This window comes from Lepidochelys kempii, chromosome 1, assembly GCF_965140265.1.
Source record: "Lepidochelys kempii isolate rLepKem1 chromosome 1, rLepKem1.hap2, whole genome shotgun sequence".
Taxonomy (NCBI): Eukaryota; Metazoa; Chordata; order Testudines; family Cheloniidae; genus Lepidochelys; species Lepidochelys kempii.
This window is the reverse complement of record NC_133256.1, coordinates 207,587,565-207,609,669: the sequence shown is the minus strand read 5'-3', so window position 1 is coordinate 207,609,669 and position 22,105 is coordinate 207,587,565. Positions and strand designations below refer to the sequence as shown.

General features: G+C 46.0%; 1 protein-coding gene across 4 annotated transcripts in view; it reads right to left on the bottom strand.

Annotated features, from left to right (window-relative positions):
- Positions 1–22,105, bottom strand: part of LOC140897605 (3 beta-hydroxysteroid dehydrogenase/Delta 5-->4-isomerase-like) — a 37,653-nt gene that overhangs the window by 5,670 nt on the left and 9,878 nt on the right. For 2 of the 4 annotated variants that reach the window (XM_073310425.1, XM_073310433.1), the window contains exons 2-4: positions 21,794–21,882; positions 12,895–13,117; positions 2,586–2,750 (exon numbers count right to left, since the gene is read on the bottom strand). In XM_073310425.1, the coding sequence (XP_073166526.1) occupies positions 2,586–2,750; positions 12,895–13,048 (319 nt within the window). In that variant the 5' untranslated portion in view covers positions 13,049–13,117; positions 21,794–21,882. Of the gene's footprint in view, positions 1–2,585; positions 2,751–12,894; positions 13,118–13,401; positions 13,437–21,793; positions 21,883–22,105 lie in introns of those variants that run through there. The other 2 variants (XM_073310448.1, XM_073310441.1) reach the window with 2 other exon arrangements.

The following is a 22,105-nucleotide window of genomic DNA, read 5'->3' as shown; positions in this document are numbered from 1 at the left end:
CCTCACTCCACGAGGGGGTCGTTGCCCACCCGCAACCCCCGGGACTCCTGCCCCATCCAACCCCCCACGCATTCCTTGACACCCCCCCCCCCCGGACCCCTCCTCCATCCACCCTGCTCCCCTGTCTGCCTCCAGAACCAGGCAGGAAGGTCTCGTGGGCCACTGTAGTCGGTGCCCACCCCACCCCTAAGAGCCAGAGACACCTGCCAGGGGGCGAGGTGGGGAGTCCCGGAGGTGCTTATCTGGGGCAGCTCCCAGGAAGCATCCGGCAGATCCCTCTGGCTCCTAGGGGCAGGGGAGCGTAGCTGGGGGGAGCAGGGGGTGCGGCCGCTCCCCCCACTGATCACATCAAAAGTGGCGCCTTAGGCGCCGATTCCCTGGGTGCTCCAGGGCTGGAGCACCCACGGGAAAAATTTTGTGGGTGCAGAGCACTCACCGGCAGCTCCCCGCCCAGCCCCAGCTCACCTCAGCTCCGCCTCCTCCCCTGAACGCACTGCCCCACTCTGCTTCTCTTCCCCCCGGCTTCCCGTGAATCAGCTGTTCAGCGGGAAGCCGGGGAGGGCTGAGAAGCAGGCGGCAGCTTCACACCCAGGCCAAGGGTGGCGGAGGTGAGCTGGGGCAGGGAGCGGTTCCCCTGTGCGCCCCCCCCCCCAGCTTACCTGCTGTGGCGCGGGCGGCCCTCATCGCACACTCACCCCTCCCCCCCCGCCCCAGCTCACTTCCACCTCCCTGGGCCTGAGCGGGAAGCCGCGGCCTGCTTCTCATGCCTGCCCCAGCTTCCCGCACGAACAGCTGATTCGCGGGAAGCCTTGGGGGGTGGAGAAGCAGAGCAGGGTGGCGCGTTCAGGGGAGGAGGCGGAGCGGAGGTGAGCCGGGGCCGGGGGTGCGGCAGGGAGCTGCCGGTGGGTGCTCTGCACCCACCAAATTTTCCCCTTGGGTGCTCCAGGGCTGGAGCACCCATGGAGTCAGCGCCTAAGGTACCACTTTTGGCCAGTTAAATTTAGAAGCCCTTTTACAACCGGTTGTCTCTCGCGGAGCAACCAGTTCTAAAAGGGCTTCTAAATTTAACAACCGGTTCTAGTGCAAACCGGCTCCAGCTCACCACTGACTATAACTGAAATGTAACCCCAGCTGCCTCCGATGAAGCTTGGTGTCACAGATCCAGCTGGGTGCTCCCTTCAGGCCATCCACCAGACTGCTGTGAAGGGAATCCAAACTTTTTTATCCCTGGAGTCCCCGCACAGCAGTCCTAGTGAGGCCACAGAGCAGCACTTGCTACATTCTGTTACGCCTGGCTACAGGGAAAAGCAGTAATGTTAATCTGAACAATGATGGGCGCCAATATCCAAACAAGGGATTCCCACAAATATGTTTCCGTGTGCCTGTGAGAAGCTCTGTGTCCCAGGTCCACGCCTGCTGCTGTGAGGCACGAAGGACTGGGAAGTATAGTCATTTAAATAAAAACGCTTTCTCAGCCGAGGCAGGGGGATGGCAGAACAGGGCAGACCAACTAGTTTTGAGTGATGCAGCTCTAGGGATCCACTGAGTACTGGGGGAGTACAGCGCAGGGCTCAAAGCATAACTTCAAGTGGGGATAATGATCTGGGGTGAGGGGGGGTCTCCTTTTCTTGGGAAATGTATTCAAATTCCCTGACATTTGATGCAACCTGGAGCATTTCAGCAGGACAATATTTGCTTTTCAGCACTATTTGAATGATATAGGGACAGATGATGGCAGGGCTGGTTTAGGAGGCTCTGAGAAGGGGGACTCTATCGCTGACAGGGAAATCACTTAAACACTCCCTTCAGTTTGATGATGGAATTTTAACAATGAGCTTCTGAGTGGACCTAGGAGCCCCTCCTGCCTTTGAGGTTCAATTGCAGGGGAAAAGGCAGAGGGAAGGACTAGGGTGAAGAGAGTGGAAAAGGAAAGGAGAAGCACAGGCCTGGGAGAGTCCCAGGGTGAGGTGGTTATCGGAGGTGAGGGTAATTGTATATAAAACCTGTAGTACTTTAATACATAAACAGGCAAATCTCTGCAGCCATGGAGGAGAAGGGGAATAGGTGCTGGCAGTGGGGCTGTGGAAGGACAGGAAATTAAAAATACCTTTCTGTGCATTTTTCAGCCAGTTAACATGGCGGGCATGGGGATTCGCCTCCTTTTGCTGATGTGTGTGGGTACTGAAAAGGCCCAGTCAGAACAAGGCTAACACGCCCAAAGCCAAACTACTGTTGCTGTAGGGAATAATTTTGCACTGCACCTTGGTGGGGAGGGAGATGTATGACAGAAGATAGGAATTAAACGGTGTCTCCTCTCCCTGAAGTCCCTAAATTCTAGTCTCGGGGCCTGATTCTGCATTGCCCTGCATCTTTCCACTGCTGCAAAGTAGGTGCACAATGCTACCCAATTACCCCAGCAAAGTTTTACACACACTTTGGGTGGGTGTAAATGACTGCACAAGGCGCAGCAGGGCAACCCTGTGAATCAGGTGCTCAGTCATGAAAACTGTGTCCTTCTGGAGGCAGATGATGGTCATTGCTATAGCTCAAGGCTTAAAACAATAAAGGAAATACACTCTGCTCACCTGTTACATTGACTTCCCAGAGCAGCTGCTTCTCTACAAGGCCCAAGGTGTCAATGATGGATGCTGTATGGATGACAAGGGAGACACCCTCGCAGGCGCTGTTCAAGAATGTAGCATCCCGGATGTCCCCTTCCAAGATCTTCACCACAGTCTGACCCTTGAAATCTGCAAGAGCAACATGAAACAAAGAAAGAGGCCTTCATCGGCATGTCAAAGAAGTGTAATAAAGGGAGTTGTGAGGCGCCAAGCCAAGAGAAATACTTGTGCTGATTTCATGGTTGCAGTTGTGGAACACTGACTGCTTGGGCTGAGGGATATTATGGGGGCAGGCAAACTATATGGCCTTTTCCCACTGATTATATTTTTTTAAGCTCTAGTTACAGTTTCATATAAGTCTTATATTTGCTAATTTCTGGAATATGTTTGGAGCAAACATACAACCAGGTCCTTTTTTTTAAAAAAAAAAAAAAAAAAGAGAAACATTGTTCAGTGCCAGCAAGTCCCAGAAAACTGCCTAGAGCAGGGCTACAAACCGCTTTTTACATGCACACTGTGTAGTACATATATTGATAAGTGTGATGCTTTGCTACTCATGAAAGTAGGAGTTTCCCTTAAAGATGCCTGGCAGCATCCCTCCAGTCATGAGACGCACGCACTGCGGATGCACACAATTCCTGTCCAATAAACCTCCTTGTTCTTCCAGCCCTACTCCCACAGCTCTTCCAATGCAGTTCTCAATGTCTTTTTGAGGCCCGTCAGTCCTGAACTCCTTGCTACTCCAGGGCTGGACCCCAGTCTCAGCTTTCATAAAGCACTGCAGTTTTAATCTGCAGAACCTCCTGCTATTCCAGTGATGGCTCTAGACTCTACTCTCTTGATACATCTCGTCCTGACTTGCCATACTGCCTGCTTTTCCGGGCCTGGGCTCCACACACGCATCTGCTAATGTACCTCAATCCTGACCTGCAGCAAACCTGCTGTTCTAGAGCTGGGCTGTCTTCATCTCAGCCCTGACTTGCAGTACCTCTACAAATCCCGTCCTAGGTCATACATCGCTCCCAAGTTCTGCTACGCCCCAATGTCCGTCACCAAGTACAGTAATTTTTTCAGGTGTCCGTCACGCAACATAGTGGTGCCAACCCTTGTCTTCTAGTCTCTTATGCTGTGACAGCTACAGTATTATGATGTCAACCAATGGCCATTGCAGGCAAGGACCCCCTAACCCCAGTTTATTTCACTTACAGCCTGAACCACAATTGAAATCCAGGGGTGAAATCCTGGAGTTTAACGACTGACTTCATTACAGCCAGGATATCACCCCAGATTTTTAATGATGAAAGGCTAATATATACACTTATTGTGCGTTGCCACTGAATGCAAAGAGCTTTTAAGAAGTTTTCTCTGTGGGTATCCCACTGCCGATTTAATATGACAGTAATGAACTTTTATTAATTAAAAAAACTATTTTAATGTCTCTTTTTCATAGATGCAAAAGCCAGAAGGCACCATTGTGATCATCTAATCTGACCCTCCTGTATATATCAAAGGTCACCAATACCACCCAGCCCCCCATACTAAACCCAGTTTTTTATTATTCAGGAGGTCAGACTAGATGATCACAATGGTCCCAAATTAGGCCAAAGTATTACAATTCTCAGGAGACAAACCTATTAATAGATTCTGAGGTCAGAAGGTATCTTTGTGATCATCTAGTCTGACCTCCTGAATAATAAAAAACTTCTACAAAATAATTCCTAGAGCAGAGCTTTTAGAAAAAACATCCAGTCTTGATTAAAAAATTGTCAGTAATGGAGAATCCACCACAACCCTGGGAAAATTGTTCCAATGGTTAATTTACATTTATTGTTTAAAATGTACACTTTATTCCTAGTCTGAATTTGTCTAGCTTCAATTTAAGAACATAGAAACGGCCATACTGGGTCAGATCAAAGGTTCATCTAGCCATGTGTCCTGTCTTCTGACAGTGGCCAATGCCAGGTGCCCCCGAGGGAATGAACAGGTAATCATCAAGTGATCCATTCACTGTTGCTCATTCCCAGCTTCTGGCAAACAGAGGTTGGGGACACCATCCCTGCCCACCATGGCTAATAGCCATTGATGGACCTATCCTCCATGAATTTATTTAGTTCTTTTTTGAACTCTGTTATAGTCTTGGCCTTCACAACGTTAGTTGACAAAGAGTTCCACCGGTTGCCTGTGCACTGTGTGAAGAAATGCTTCCTTTCGTTCTTTTTAAACCTGCTGCCTATTAATTTCATTTGATGACCCCTAGTTCTTGTGTTATGAGAAGGAGTAAATAACACTTCCTTATCTACTTTCTCCATACCAGTCATGATTTTATAGGCATCAATCATATCCCCCACTTAGTCATTTTTTTCCCAAGCTGAAAAGTTCCAGTCATATTAATCTCTCCTCATATGGAAGCCATTCCATACACCTAATTATTTTTGTTGCCCAGCCATTTGATCCTGTTGTACCTTTCTCTGCTAGATTGAAGAGTCCATTATTAAATATTCATTCCCCATTCAGGTACTTATAAAAAGTGATCAAGTCACCCCTTATCCCTCTCTTTATTAAACTAAATAGATTCAGCTCCTTGAGTTGATTACTATAAGGCATGTTTCCAATCCTTTAATCATTCTCGGGGCACTTCGCTGAACCCTCTCCAATTTATTAACATCTTTGAACTGTAGACACCAGAACTGGACACAGCATTCCAGCACTGTCACACAAATGCCAAATACAGAAATAACATTTTAACCTCAACTCCAGATTCCCATTTATGCATTTCTGGATCACATTAGCTCTTTTGGACAGAGCGTCACATTGGGAGCTCATGTTCAGCTGATTATCCACCAAAATCTTTTTCAGAGTCACTGATTCCCAGGATACAGTCCCCCCATCCTGTAAGTACGGCCTACATTCTTTGTTCCTAGGTATATACATTTACATTTAGCCATATTAAAACACACATTTTTGCTTGCACCCAGTATACCAAATAATCCAAATCACTTTGTATCAATGACCTGTCCTCTTCATTATTTACCACTCCCCCAATTTTTGTGTCATCTGCAAAGATTATCCGTGTGATTTTATGTTTTTTTCCAGGTCATGGATAAAGATGTTAAATAGCACAGGACCAAGGCCTGAGCCCTTCAGGACCACACTGGAAACACACCCACTTGATGACAATTCCCTGTTTACAATTACATTTTGAGACCGATCAGTTAGCCAGCTCTCATCCATTCAATGTGTGCTTGTTGGTTTTATATCGTTCTAGTATTTTAATTAAAATGTTGTGCAGTGCAGAAGTCAAGTCTATTGCACCAACACTGTTACCGTTAGCAACCAAACTTTCAGTCTCGTCAAAAAAAGATACTGCATCAGTTTGACTGGGTCTGTTTTCCATCAATCTTTGTTAATTTGCATTAATTATATTACCCTCCTTTAATTTGTTATTAATAGAGTCCCATATCAGCTTCTCCATAATATTGCCTAGGATTGACATAAGACTGACAACTCTATATTTACCCGGTCATCCCTTTTACCCTTTTTAAAAATAGACACAACATTTGCTTTTTTCCGTTCGTCTGAAACTTCTCCAATGCTACAGGACTTACTGAAAATCAACATTCAGCCAGCTCTTTTAAAACTCTTGGAGGCCAGTTATCTGGACCTCCTGATTTAAAAATGTCTAACCTTTGTAGCTACCACTTAACATCCTCCAGAAATACCAGTGGAATGGAAAGAGTGCTATCATCTCCATGTGATTAGACTATATCCCACCCTCATCGCTCCCTTTGTGGGGGAGGGATAGCTCAGTGGTTTGAGCATTGGCCTGCTAAACCCAGGGTTGTGAGTTCAATCCTTGAGGGGGCCATTTAGGGATCTGGGGCAAAAATTGGGGATTGGTCCTGCTTTGAGTAGGGGGTTGGACTAGATGATCTCCTGAGGTCCCCTCCAACCCTGATATTCCAAGATTCTATGATATCATCTATATTTCCAAGTACAGAACAGAAATATTTATTGAGCATACCTGACTTTTCTGCATTATTATTGATAATTCTACCATTTCCATCTAATAATGGACCAGTACCACTGGCAGAATTCTTTTTGTTCCTAATATATTTTAAAAATTATTTTTTATTGTCCTTAACTCTGCTGGCCATAGATTTTGCTTTCTGTTCTTTTGCTTCTCTTATCAATTTTCTACTATTCCTTACTCCTGATTTCTGTTCACTACTATCAACTTCCCCTTTCTTCCATTTGTTTTTATATATTTCCTCACATAGTCTTCCTGATCTGACTGCTGGTTTATGAAGTGATACGAAGATCTAAGCCTTAATCTAAAAACAGTGCCACATATCTGGTGACTGATACATTCTCTCTCATACTCATTCATTTTATAGCTCACATTATTACCTACTTACATTGTCAATACCCCCTAAACTGGTTTTCTACTTGTGTATATGCAAAATGTTTGATTACATATGTGGGCCCACTCTTGACAGACAAAGACACTTGTGAATATTCTGTAAATATGCAGTCACTGGGCTTGTTCTAACATCTACTAACTAGGATTATCACCTGAAAAATCCAGTTGGTGTTGAATCCATGTGTACAGTACCTAGTACAGGGGTGGGCAAACTTTTTGGCCCGAGGGCCACATCGGGGTTGCAAAATGGTATAGAGGGCTGGGTAGGGAAGGCTGTGCCTCCCCAAATAGCCTTGTCCCCGCCCCCTATCCACCTCCTGACTGCGCCCCTCAGAACCCTGACCCATCCAACCCCACCCCTGCTCCTTGTCCTCCAACCGCCTCCTCCCAGGACTCCCCATCCCTAACTGCCCCTCCAGGACCCCACCCCCTATCCAACCCCCCCTGCTCCCTGTCCCCCCCGAACTCCGGGACCTCACCCCCTATTCAACCCCTCTGCTCACTGTCTCCTGACCGCTGCCCCCGAACCTCTGCCCCATCTAACTGCCCCCTGACTGCCCCCCAGGACCTCCTGCCCTCCCCCCATCCCCTTACCCTTGCCAGGCCACTCAGAGTAGCAGGAAAGGCTTATTTGAAAGCCTGGGAGGTGGGCGGGTGCAAACTGCACTGCCCATGTGGGGTCATGTCTGCGGGGAAGAGGGGACAGCGGGGGAGGGGCCAGGGGGCGAGACTCCCTAGCTGGGAGCTCAGGGGCCGGGCAGGACGGTCCGGCGGGCCATAGTTTGCCCACCCCTGAGCTAGCATAATGGAGTCCTGGTCCAAAGGTATACTGGGGAATTGCGGCTAAAATGTGGCACTATAGGCCATGTCCTGTTCCACTGAAATCAATGGAAATTGCTTCATGAGTACAACATGGGCCAGATTCACGTCTCATTTACATCAGCTTTACCCCCATTGAGTTCAGTGACTCACACATGAGTTATTCCTGCTGTACATTGGTATGAGAGGGAAATTAAGCCCTGGAGGGAATGAGGAGAGCAATGAGGAAGGAGTATTAATGCTCGGGGGAGGTTATTACAAAGATGGATGACAAAGACAAAGAACAAATGACTTGTATGTGTCTGGTCTTCAACGACCTATTAGAAAAGCACGTGTGTCTTGGGGTTGGTGAAAGAGGCAGAAATTCGACCCAACCATTTCATTGTGGTACATTCTGTTCAACAACAAGCATACACACTCCTTGGCTGCATCTGTTCTAAGACAGCAGGCAGCCTGTGCAGATGTTTTGCCTGCATGACCCACACTTTGTTTGTGTCATCTGAGCTGTAAAGAAGGGTACTGCCTGTTGCTTGGCAGTCTGTGTTTGGGAATTTGATGGTTATTGTAATAAACTCTAAGCACTACTGCAAGCAGCATCTGCCTTACCAATTCAGTCATATTAGCTGCCCAAAACTATTTGTATCTATCTTCTACATATTGTTTAAAACACATGCAAACACTTAAAGTCAGTAGGACTTAGGCTTCTGAGGACTTAGGCATTTCTGAAAATTTACCCAATACGTTTTATTGTCGATCTTCCTTCAAATAGCTCCTAACTAGTGCTGAGTTACTGTGAATGAGATGCTACAGTCAGGCATACTGTATCAATTCGTAGATAAATAGATGACTGATTAAAAGAATGTAGCTCAGGCATCCACTGCAAAAATAGTGAAACCACATCTTATTTTAATTTGTAAGGAATGAAATGATTTGTCACATCTTGACCTGATTTATTATTGGGAAGCTGAGCCATTTATATGTATGCATGTATGTACTCTATTGGTTCCAGATCAGCTATATTATTGTGAAGTCCTAGGGGTATTGTGCATGTCTCTTGTTAGTGCAGCTACAAGGGCAAACAAATCTAATTGCAGCTCTACACTAATATTGGATTTAATAAGGCAGCTGCTGTATTGAGATTTTCTGTAGTGGAATCTCCTAAACCAGTTTTCTTCAATAACAGCAATAATACACAACAATATGCGAATCTCCTTCTACTCTTCCCAATGGGGAATGGTGCTGAGTTAGTTGTCCATGTTTGGAACATCTGGCACTAGATGTCATGCTTAAATACTGGGCCTTATGTGAGCACAAATCTTTGTAAAGTGATAGCTACTGTGGTAGACGTGAAAGCTGCTGCTTTAAAATAATCAAGAATGCTCCTTGAAAGAAATTGAGCACTTAACAATATTTTGAATGTTTCAAGAAGCTTGCAGTGTAATTTTTTTTTTCAGACAACTGCAGGTTTTATTGAGGTTTCATAATTGTCACAAAAAATCTGAGTCAGCTTCCATGTTGAGAGTTCTTCTTGGCTTCTGTCTTAGTGAGCTGGGCAGTCTATTGTGCCACTGTTGATGGCATCCATGACATCGTGAGGATGTCTGCCATCAATATTGCAGCCAACAGACTGAACAGTTCCTAGAATCTCCTTAATATGTTGGGCAAATAAACTAGACCAGAGTACTACTGGGAAAGTTGGCAGTGGGATAGATACATTTCAGGGTGGAGCTCATGGCCTGCATTCTTCAATATGGCCTATTATCTTAGTCATTCTTAATAAGGTTTAAATGACAGGCTGCCACTCACAATATTTTTTTTGACGTGGAGAATCCTGGCCCCATTGCATGCTAGGACCTGACTCTTCCACAACGCACACCGTCATGCTAAGGATGAAGGAGTCAGCAATCTCCTCTATTTTATACAAGTTGAATGTGGTCCAGCAAAAAGCCTTGGATTAGGCAAAATGTGAATGTCCCAGTCCCTGACCTAAACAAATACAAAGCTAAGAGCTGTTAAATGCATGTCTTCATGCCCTGTTTTTCAAGGACATTCCGATTAAAGGAACTCATGAAATGAATGAGTCAGTGTGCTCTGCACATGTCTGTGTCAGTGCTGCCTGAAAGAAATCCAGAAATAAGTATGTGCAAAAGAATATAATGGCCCAGATCTTCCCATTCTAGTGTAAATTAGGAGTAGCTCCCCTGAAGCCAGTGGAGTTACAATGGGATATAATGGATGGATGTCAGTGAAAGGAATCAAGCCCAATGGTCTTGTAGTAACACTACATCTGGACCAGGAATCCCCGCATCAAGGACTGACTGTGGTAAGGGTACTGGCTCAAATTGTTTCACTTACTCCTGAGAGAGATCACTGAAGCATAGTCACTAGACATGCATTTACAGATACAGATATGGATCAAAGTTAATTATCTGGGTTTGGAAGAGGTGGGGGGTGTCATTCAGAGGTAGTCCCAAATATACTTGAACTCCTTGTGGTGCCACTCATTTTGACCCCTTCCCATTTGCAAGTCGCAAGAACCAATGTGTCACTTGCTTTGGCAGTGGCCGCAGGGCAGATCTTAAAGGGTATGTCTACACTGCAATAAAACAGCTTCAGCTGGCCTGTGTCAGCTGACGGGCTTGCAGAGCTAGGGCTGCAGGTATAATTGCAGTGTAGATATCCTGGCTCAGAGTCCTAGAGCCTGGGCTCCAGCCCAACCCGGACATCTATACTGCAATTGTATAGCCCTGCAGCCTAAGCCCTGCAAGCCAGAGTCAGCTGACATGGGCCAAATGCAGCTGTTTTATTGCAGTATAGAAATACCCAAAGAGTGTGAGAGAGAAGGTGCACAGATCTGGCATGTGTTGGGGAACGGGATGGGGGGAGAGTTTAAGGGGATAGTGGATGGAGCTGTCCTGTTAAATAGAAGGAGCAAAGAGACCTTTGTTGCGGCCAGTCAGGATTTCATTACACAAAAGGCAGCTCTGGTTCCTAAGGGGGCTAGATTATCCCCAGAGAGCTCTGAGTTAGCAAAAAGAAGCTTATGCTCCACCTTGTACTACACTGTTACAGGAACAGTAAACAACACACAGTAGTGGGGGACCACTTGTGAGTGCAGGTTTTGCAGCATTGTCTGAACTGCCTTTAGACTAGAATAGCACAGGCTGCTGTCAGTGAAGTGTGAGATGCATTAATTGAGCTGTGGGGGACTGTAGTGGAGTGGCTGCCCCACTCCAAAATAAAAGGGATTAAGAGCAGCTGAGGGAGGCTGGTGAGGTAGCTGGCCTCAAGTGTGGCTGGCTTAATCAGGCCACAGCTGGCCTGGATAAGAGGACTGTGGGGCCAGGAGACAGAGGAGTCTCACTCTCACCCTGGAGTGGGAAGGGCTAATGGCCTAGGAGCAGGGTACCTAAAGCAGAGCAGTGTTGGGGAAAAGGGCAAGAGGAGCTCCAGCCTGGCAACTCCCCAAGCTGAGGCCTTGGTTAAGGCCTAAAGAGGTATGGGGGCTTCAGAGGGGCAGCCTGGGAATAGGCAGAGGCAGCGGGTCCAACCCCCTTGCCAAAGAAGAGTGGCCATTACAGACTGCAGTCTGCCCCAGTGAAAGGGGGCTAGATGATGACTGGCAGTAGCCACTGAGGCAGGGTGGGTTTAGAGGGTTGGGGGTTCCCCTGGGAGGGGAGACCCAGTGGGTGGGGGTACTGCTGGGGCAGAACCCTGAGGTAAGGAGCATCGCGGTCTGAGAGGGACATGGGGCCTGCGGTAGATGAGCCACGGGCTGGCAGAGGGTGCTCCAAGGCTGGAAAAGAGCTAATTCCCAGGATGACCAGCAGGAGGTGCAGTGCTGGTGAGTGCCTATCTGCTACAGGGACCTTGGCCAATTCTTACTGGAACCTGCCATAGAATTTAATAGGATGAAACCAACAAGCAGAGGTCTCTAAATAACTATTCTAAAACCCTGTGCAATTTAATAGAGAATTATATCCCTGTTGTAGAAGTCTATAAATTGATTTAAAATGCTATAGAAAGATTATTATTCTTTATCCAGTTGTACAGGGTGATTCTATAAAGACAATGGCTGCCAAAAAGGATGGTGGGTAAGGCACTGGAGTGAGGGGCACATTTTCAAATGTGCCTAAGTGACTTAGAAGCCTAAGGCTCATTGCAAGTCAAAGGGATGTAAGCTCCTAAGTCATTTAGACACTTTAAAAAAATTGGTTCCTTGCTGTGCCATAGAGGTCCTGTGTGCCCTTGGACAAATCACTTAATCTCGGTGCTCCAGTTTCCCAGCTAGGGATAATAATCTATTTCTCTCACCCTTCTCTGTCTTGTTTAGTTAGACCGTAAACTTCTGGAGGCAGGCACTGTCTCTTACTATAGGTTATCTGAACACTGTCTACCACAGTGGGGCTGCAGTCTTGTAGGGCCCAGCAGCCCCTACCTGTAATAAAAATTAATAATAATTAAACTTATCCCAACATAGCTCAGTCAGTGTATCCCATTCTTGACTTGCAGAATCCCCCACTGTTCCAGTTTTGGAGGCTCCCCCTCCCTCTTGCTGCTCTGCCAATGCCCCTCAACCCTGACTTGCAGCGCCCCTTACTATTCTGGGGCTGGGCTCTCTTCTTTTCAGTCCTGACCTACAGTGCCCCCAAATGAAAACTGATTCTTGGCTTCTCTTGCACTAATCAATGGTGAGGAATTTTGTAATGATTTTGCCCTGTGGGCATCAAACTAATGAAAATTAGTGAGTGCCATCCTATTAATTGTAACACACTAATAAATAATCTTCAGTACTATGTAGAGGCCCCAAGAGTCACTAGTGAAGCTTACTGTCATTTCATTTTAACACCCCTGATTTTTATGCCAAGTTTACTTAGCTTTACTGGGGATGCAAATGAAACACAGTACGCTTGAGGTAAGTCAGTCCCAGATCTGCAAACCTATGAAAGGGGAAAACCTTCCAAGAGGTTCTATTTGAGACTGTATCTTAAGAATTCCCCCTCCAATCTCCCTGTCCTAACAATAGTCACTTACTTGTAAAATTCCTGCGTGCCTCGTCGCTAAAGGCTATGTCCAGGGTTCGGATCTCAGCCAGCTCCTTCTCCTCCTCCAGCAGTAAGTGGACAATTCTCTGGCCAAGAAATCCACTTGCTCCTGTCACCAGACAGCTCACCCCAGCCAAAGACATGGCACCTGATTGCTCCCTAGCTGCAAACCAGCCAACTCCAGACCCAGGAAAAGCAGCTCCTCTTCCTGACTGAGAAGAAAAAGACACAGCATCAACTTCAAGAAGCCCAGTGACAACACCAGAAAGGGATTCCAGTGGAAAAAACAACCCAGTTTCAGACACCAACCCTAACTCAACAACTTCATTAACCTGTCAATTAACTTCACTGATGCATTAATATTCAGAAGCTGCCTGCACGTTTTTTATGGCAAATCACTAAGCACTTACTAATTAGATATATATAAGATGAGGAAATTCACAAATCTGAAGAGGTTAACTGTTAAAAATGAATGTACATAATAAATAAACCTCACAGTTTTCTGTCTCTGGCCCTGCTTCTAACTTCCTAGAGTTCAGGAGGAAGGAACTAAAGAGTGGCTGGTATTTATGTACTGCACAGCTGGCACTCCCCTCCCTCCTCCTTTGCCTTGGATTAATGATGAGACAGATTTCCCCCGTTCCCACTCCTCATCGGTTTGGAGAACATCCTTGAAGTAACTGACTTCTGAATACCCATTTAAATGTAATCCTCTGTGCCTAGTCATTCTGGGACACAAATAAAATCCCCCTGTGATAATTTCTGTTGCAACCTGTGCCTGGTGCTGGAGCTCTGACCCTCTCCCACTAACTTAACCTATGGAAAGAGGGACCATGGGCCAAACTGTGAGTTTTGTTTCAGAGGTTTCTGCCTGTTGGGCTCATGCTTCTTTTGTTAGAGAGTGAGTGCTCTTGCCTCAAGGCCTGCCTTTTCTCCTAACCCAACAGCCACTGTGGCAGGAATGAATAGCCCATCTGTACACAGCTCTAGCTGATCAATGATGAGACAGGATGCATTCTCCTTGCAGGGGCAGAATCAGTGTTCCCAGTGAGCCCTGCTATTCTACCATAATAGCCTGTGTCGTTGAGGGAGGGAGAGGCAGCTTGGTGCTCCCAGAGTTGTTGGAGGTCTGGAGAGTTGGGGGCAAGGAGCAGAGGAGTTACAGCTATGGAAACCCTTAAAGATAGGGTCTATATACTTAGGCATACACGTTCTCTTTTAAGTCCTCTATAAACTCATGTATTTCAGGCAGCCATGGACTTCCCAGCACACAGGCAGGGCCATGGCTCTCCAGCAATCCCTCTACCATGAAGATTCCATCAGAAATGTAAGGGGACTGTTGACCCCTTACTAAAATTCAGTGGGGATGTTTTGGTTGACTAGCTCCCAGTACCAAAAGAAAGGTCGATGGGAAATTAGGACCCTGTGACTGACAGTCCCCAGGGCAATGGGGAGAGGCCAATGCTCCAGGTCAGCCTGACTTACAGGGCAGACAGGCTAATGAGTGAGTCAGGAGGCCAGGGAGGTCCTGTCCTCCCAGTGAGCTGGAATTGCCTGGAACAGAGGGGGGGGGGGCAGCCAAGAGAGAGCAGGAGCCTGAGCTGAGCTGGGGAGCAGGGCCACGTGGGCCAGAGAAGCAGCCCAGGGAGCAGATCTGTGCTGGGAGCAGAGCCACAGAAGCAGCTCACAGAGCAGACCTGTTCTGGGAGGAGAGCTGCAGCAACCAGCGCTAGAGGGGCCAGAGAAGCAGCCCAGGGAGATGGAGGCAGAGCAGCAGCAGTGATGAGGCTGGCCCTGGAGGCTCGGAGCAGTCCAGAGCCAGGTGCAGTGAGCAGCTAGGGAGAGCGAGGGGGAACCCTGGGCAGAGGGACCAGTGCAGGGAGATGTCCCCAGCCAAGAGGCCCTGCAGGCCAGACTTGGAGGGAGGTTGTAACCCCTCAGGGGTGGGGGCAATGCTGGGAAGAAGGGTCCTGCCACCTAGAGCCTGAGAGCAAGTGTCCGACCCACAGCATCACTGCAGCATGGTCAGGGCCTGAGAAGGCGCCTTGGATGTGTGAGGAACAGACTGTGAACTTCCCTTACGTTCCAGAGATGCTGGTTGTGACGTCCGCATGCCACAGAGCAGGGTGATGTGTTTTCCTTTAACCTTTCCCATTCTTTCTTTGTTTTTTTTTAATTGATTGCTGTTTAATAAATTTGTATTTGCTTTGAACTGTAATGATCAGTGGGGTCAGGGAAACATCCAGTGCAGAGAGAGTACCCTGGAGTGGGGACACCCTAGCCCTGCCTAAATGACCACAACAAGGTTTGGTGTTGAGCCCCCCAGGAATCCTGGGCCCAGCCTTGTTGGGGTTATGAGGACTCTGCTGCAGAGGAGAGTGGAAGTGGAGCCCTTGAGGTCAGGCAGGCATCTGGGTAAAGGGAGTGGGAGCGAGGACGCGGATCCTTTCACTAGCCCACTTCCACAGGTTAGTGTACAAGCCAGGAAAGTTCCCCACAATAGCAGGACCATTCACCCACTTACAGAAAGGTCCTAGAAGGCCTGGGGACATCACTTTACCTCTCGGCACGTACGAACTGTGTGTGCTCACAACCTTAAGAGCACAACAAAATATGCGAGAGGAGTGAGACTTCAGTGTGAGTCTGGGGTGCTTTGCACCTCCTGCGTGGGCCAACAGTGGATTCTTTCAATGCCAAATATTTTTAAATAAAAACAGACTCCCCCATGGCATGGGAAGAAAAGAATCTACAGATTCAAAACTCTCCCCCTGCCAAGTCAAGCACTGCTAGCTGTGCAACAAGTGTGTGGACTTCTCCACCCAAATGGAGAAACGCTCGCTCTGACAAACCCTCTGAATTAGTTGCCTCTAAGTGTGTGCTGCCACCTGAAAAAATCTTATTGTTACAAGTAGGACTGTCACAACCGCCAGTGGGCTTGATCCACAAAGGGAACTTGGGCATTGCAATGGTGAGCCTAACTCTAGGCACCCAACTACTCTGATTTAGGTGCCCAGGCTCCCTATATAATGCAGGCAGCGAGTCGGGTGCTTAAGAATGGGAGCCACAAAAGCCAGCATGTTAGGTGGGAAGCTGTCGAAGCTCGCCAATGGAAAATGCCTAAGCCCCAGCCCTCAACAGGAGTTACGCACCTGACTGTGAGCCAGTGGGAGATGCCTGTCTTCGCTTGGGAGTCATAGATGTGAACCCTCTCCTGGAGTTAAGTGCCTAACCCAGGTCATCCCTGCCTCACAAAAAACAAAGGCAGTAGTGGTGCTCCCCAAGAGCCCAGCGGTTAATGCACCCCTATAGGAAGTAGGTGACGGAGGTTCAAATGTGACTTGCATCCACATCCCACAGAGGAGTGCCCTAACCATCTGACTATAGGAGAATCTGTGACAGGTAGGGCTCTTCCAAATTCATGGTCCATTTTGGTCAATTTCTCAGTCATAGGATTTTAAAAATTGTAAATTTCATGATTTCAGCTCTTTAAATCTGAAATTTCACAGTACTGTAATTGTCGGGGTCCTGACCCAAAAAGGAAGTGTGAGGGGTCGCATGGTTATTGCAGGGGAGGTTGCAGCACTGCTACCCTTGCTGCTGCTGCTGGCAGCGCTGCCTTCAGAGCTGGGCAGCTGGAGAGCGGCAGCTGCAGCCCGGGAGCCCAGGTCCAAAGGCAGAACTGCTGCAGGCAGCAGCACAGAAATAAGGATGGCATGGTGTGGTATTGCCAACAGCCACCGCTGTCCAGCTGCCCAGCTCTGAAGGCTGCGCGGAAGTAAGGGTGGCAATACCATGATCTTCTCCTCCCGCCCCATACCCCAAATAACCTTGTGACCCTCCTGAAACTCCCTTTTGGGTCAGGACCCCTAATTTGAGAAACACTGGTCTCCCCCCTGAAATCTGTACAATATAGGGTAAAAGCACACCAAAGAGCAGATTTCACAGTGGGAGACCAGATTTCATGGTCCATGCCACATTTTTCATGGCCATGAATTTGGTAGGGCCCTAGTGATAGGTCTCTCTTGGTGAATCTGTTCTGCATTTATGAAAGTGGGTGCCCTAACCACGACACTACAGAGTCCGTCCGTCTGTCTCTCTCTGGCCCAAAGGGAGTTGAAGCAGGCACTTAAAAATCTCTTATTTAACCCTTAGCATAAATAATTCCTAAACGTCCTTCCTCTTTTTACACAATTTTAATGAATAGTGCTTAGTCACTAGCCAAGATTTGGTGTATAGCTCTGGAAACATCATTTCTATTTTAAACCCTCCCCACTTCCTGTATCCCTAGGCTTTCAGATATAAACAGCAAATCAAAAGTGTCATTGGGCCCAAGGAATATAGAAGATTCTCTAGGTTTCACATATGATAAGACAATTTTTGCAAGTGTTTCAAGGGCAAGTCCTTGGAAAATTCCTCCCTTTTAAAATAACACTTTTAAAGATTTGTTATCTGTGACTTTTCTGCTGAGCTGCTATAGTTCAAAACCTTGAAACCCTATATTTCCATTAGAGGCTGATGCAAAAGTTTTCTTTCTGGCTGATATGACTAGTTTATTAAGAGAAAATGGCTTAATATCCTATAGTTAATGATCAAACTCATTAGTGCTCTGTGGGCCCGCATCATAAATTCTTCCCAGGATTTCCAAAGAAAACTTTTTTTCTTGGAGAAAACTGAAAAGTTTATTTAATCAGCAAAAGAATATTAAAACTCTTTAGGATACTTGTAGCCCTATTATCCATCACACCTCAGAGACTCAGTAAGGATCACTACTTGGACATGAGACCTGCACAGAATGCTCTGGTAGTTATAGGGAAGGTGGGAGATGGGGAAGGAAAGGTTTGTGTGCCAAGACTTCCAGTTCTTCCTGTTTATTGCCCATGTTCCTTACATTAGTGTATAAACATCTAAGGTGTTTGGCAGGTTGCCCCATTATTTTCCCACTTGTTTCTCTAATGACTGGATTGCTATTTCCCATGTCCCCCCACCCCCACCTTTCAGCCCTTTGTTGAGAGCACCATTTTTATTTACCAGTGGGCTTTTGTCACTAAGATAGAGGAAAGCTACTAGGAGAATTCCTTAAGGATCAATCTTGGGATTTATCTTATTTCATGTTTTCATTAATGACCTTGGCACAAAGTAGGAGTGTGCTAATGAAATTTGCTGATGATAAAAAGTGAGGAGGCATCGCCAGTACAGGGGTAGATAGGAATCTTATACAGGAAGAACTAAATGTCCTGGAGGACTGGAGTAACAGAAATGGGATGAAATTAAACAGTACAAAGTAAAAGGGTGTGCCTGCTCCTGGAATACTGTGACCAATTCTGGTGTCTCAATTCAAGAAGGATGTTAATAAATTGGAGTGGGTTCAGTGAAGAGCCATAAGAATGACTAAAAGATTAGAAAACCTTCTTTATAGTGATAGATTCAAGGAGCTCAGTCTATGCAGCTTAACAAAGAGAAGTTGAAGAGTGACTTCATTACAGTTAAGAAGTTCCTAAATGGGGAACAAATATTTGATGATGGGCTTTTCAATCTAGCAGAGAAAGGTATAACAATCCAATGGCTGGAAGTGGAAGCTAGATAAATTCAGACTGGAAATGAGGTATACATTTTTAACAGTCAAGGTAATTAATCACTGGAACCATTTATCAAGGGTCATAGTGGATTCTCCATCACTGGCAATTTTTAAATCAAGATGGGTTGTTTTTCTAAAAGATCTACTCTGAGAGTTACTTTGGGGAAGTTCTATGGCCTGTGTGATACAGGAGGTCAGACTAGATGATCACAAAGGCCTCTTCTGACCTTAGAATCTAGGAATAGTTTAGTCTCCTGAGTAGTGTAATTGGTCTAATTCCAGTTGTTGGCTTTAGTGTGCGGAGGCTGAGTGGTGGCCTTTGATATAGAGGAGGTCAGATTAGTTGATCTGGTGGGCCCTTCTGGCCTTGAACTCTGACTCTATGACCCTTCATCATCAGATGTAGCCCATTCTGCCCAGCAATCCTCTTTCATGGAAAAGCATCCCATGGTTGAGGAAGCCATCACCCTCCTGTCGACATCAGCTGTGCACCTGCATGCAGTTTGTTACAACCCCTCGTTAAGGAAATAGGGTTTACAGATAAACAAGTTATGGTACAAAATAGCCTGACTCAATGTCACCAGTTTTTTGTCACCAGTTTCTTTCCCTAAGGGAAACTGACCTGCAAGGTGCCCAAATTTGCTGTTCAGCAGAAGGGCAACAGTAGGAACATGTCTCTGTTACGTATTCATGTTAGGAACCATTATTTCTTTTTCATACTGCGATCCACTTCCTTATAGTAAAGAGCCTCTTGTGGACACCTCCCCTTCCAAACTCTCCTTCCCTGTCTCAGCTGTAGCCACCACCCCACAGGAGTTAATATTAGAAGGTTAAGGATGAAAAATTATGCACTGTAATGTGAAGGATACAGCTATATCTCAGCTTTTTATTTCCTCTTCCTGGGTACAGGTTTTTACATTAATTAGGCTGGATTTCCCTACAGCCTGTAGAACTGTTTGCTCTACCTTCCCCATATGCATTGCAGCTCAGTTCTGCCCTCCTGATGTGTTTACAACACCTCCAGGTTTGAGATCATCTGTAAATATGACTGCTTGAATTTACACCAAAAAAACTCCTAGCAAATAAAGACATAAAGCAGCTGTGCAGGATGCAGAAAAGGGGGCTTGGGTTTTGGGGTGCAGGCTAATCCAGTTTGTGAAAAATAGCTTCTGAAACCCTTCCAGATCTCTGGACTGAGGACATTGTGTAGCTCTCACCCCTTGTGGAATGGTGTGATAGGTTTGTTTTATAGCAAAGTCACCAATGTATATATTTTTTAAACTGTTGTTTTTATTCTCTCTCCCAGAGCCTGAACATGCTGCCACCACAGCTCCATGCCAGCCCAGAAGATGGGAGAGACAAGGGGGCCACTTCAGAGCTGTCCCCACAGGTGGCCTGGGTTATCAGTATGATGCATTGCTACTTTGTTGGGGAACATCCTTGAAATCTATCACAGTGCTTGATGTGGTGTTATTCCTGGGCTTTATCTATGTGGTTGAGTGTCTTCCAGCAAGGTTTGTTATCACTGGAGCACAGAGAAAGTCCCCCAAGTGAAGGACTCTAGAGTAGCAGTGCAGACATAGTTATCTCAGAGACAACTTCAGGCCTTAACAGGACAAGATTAGTAGATGGGTTTTCCCTTCTGGCTGTTAAACCAGTCTAAAAGCAGGATGTTACACAAGGTCACTTGTCAGTGAAATGGCTCCTCCCAACAACTACATACAACTTTGGAATATGCCAAGTGTAATTTAAAAATAAAAGAGTAATAAGTGATTTGCAATGCCAGATCAGACCCATTGTCTATGAAGTCTAGTGGCCTATGCTTGAAATCTCAAATGATCAATAAAAGTCCCCAATAATGTGCCTGGCCAGTTCTATAATGGTGCAAACTTCCTCCTGAGCAGAGCTGTGATCAGTTTGTGCTGAGGCATCAGATTAAAATTTGCTTCCTCATTTCTTAACATGCACAACTACATAAATGTCTGGTATTAAAATACTTACAGGCTTTTCAGAGGTACTAATCACTGTAGCATCTGAGCACCTCACACTTATTAATGAAATAAGCTTCCCTCCCCCCATCCTCATGCTTGAAGTAAGAAAATAATAATAATGATAATAATTAACGGTATTCCAGTAGCTCCCATAGGCCCTACTCACTGACTGGTTCCCACTGCCCTGGTACTTATATGCTAAATAGTCAAGACAGACAAACAGCTGTAGAAAGTGGCAAGTGAAATATTAAAAGGTGCAAAACTTGGTAGTTGCTTGTCTGTTTTTATATGCTATCCCATATCAAAAATCTACATGAAATAAAGTTATTTAGGTTGACAAGAAAAATACTTGAAAGTTAGGAAATGCCAGAATGAAGAATGTTTGTGCAGCCTTACTTCACTTCCTATGGGTGTAGGCATTATAATACAGTCTTTAATTACATGATCACACACTGCCTCATTCAGTGCATAGGATGAAGGGGGCTCAGAAAATGAATGAGGTAGTTTTCAATATTTCTTTTTACCCTGCCTTTATGCAATGTGTAAGGCCTTATTTACTGCACAACTTCTGAGCCCTCCACTCCATATGGAATTATTAATTGCTTCATGGGCTTGCCTGTGGCACTCATCACCAATGTATTTGAGCCTCACAAACATTAATGAAATTATCTTCACAATTTCCCTATGAGATACCAGAGTTCTATTATTCCCATTTTATAGACAGCAAACTGAGTAAGGTACAGACAAATTAATGTTAAAATTTACAAAAGGCTCCACTAACTTTTGGGCTGTTAGTGATTGCACCCCAACTTGAGGTCTTGGGTTGATTTTTTTCAAAGTATTTTGCATTTTTATAGAATTTCATATGTTTAAAACAAGGTCCAGACATTAACTACTTAATACCAGAACAGCCCTGGCCACTGGGGTGGGGAAAATATTATTAGCCACATTTTATAGATTGGGAAAGTGAGACAGAACGATGAGGTGACTTGACCAGGGCCCCAAAGTGAATCAGTGGCAGAGATGAGACCTTTCTGACTCCAAGGCCTCTGCTCATTAAGGCAGTATAATCTTTAGGAATGTCAGAATGGCTCAGGATCAACTCTGTCCATTGAATTCAGTCTCAGATGCGTGCACTCAGCTCCTCTTCAAATCTGGCCCCAGGAGCTTTACGTTCGGCATCGAGAAAATGAGGATCACAATTGAATCTAAATTAGCTCTTTTATCATACCAGGAAGAGCAGAAGGGGCAAATGGTATGTAGGACCCTTAAACAGAGCCCACCCCACCAGGTACTAGTTTGTGTCCCAACCCTAACCTCACCAGCCTTCCTCTCTGATGTTGACTTCTGGCTCTCTCTCTTCACAGTCTCTCGCACTCAGCCTCAGTGACTTCAATTTCCATCTTGATGACTGTGAGGAATAAAATTGTTCATTTAGAAACAGAACTAAGGGGGCTCTCTGATACCTTACACAATTGTCCTTTAACTTTTAATTTCATTGTCATCTCTTCATAGAATATCAGGGTTGGAAGGGACCTCAGGAGATCATCTAGTCCAACCCCCTGCTCAAAGCAAGACCAATCCCCAACTAAATCATCCCAGCCAGGGCTTTGTCAAGCCTGACCTTAAAAACT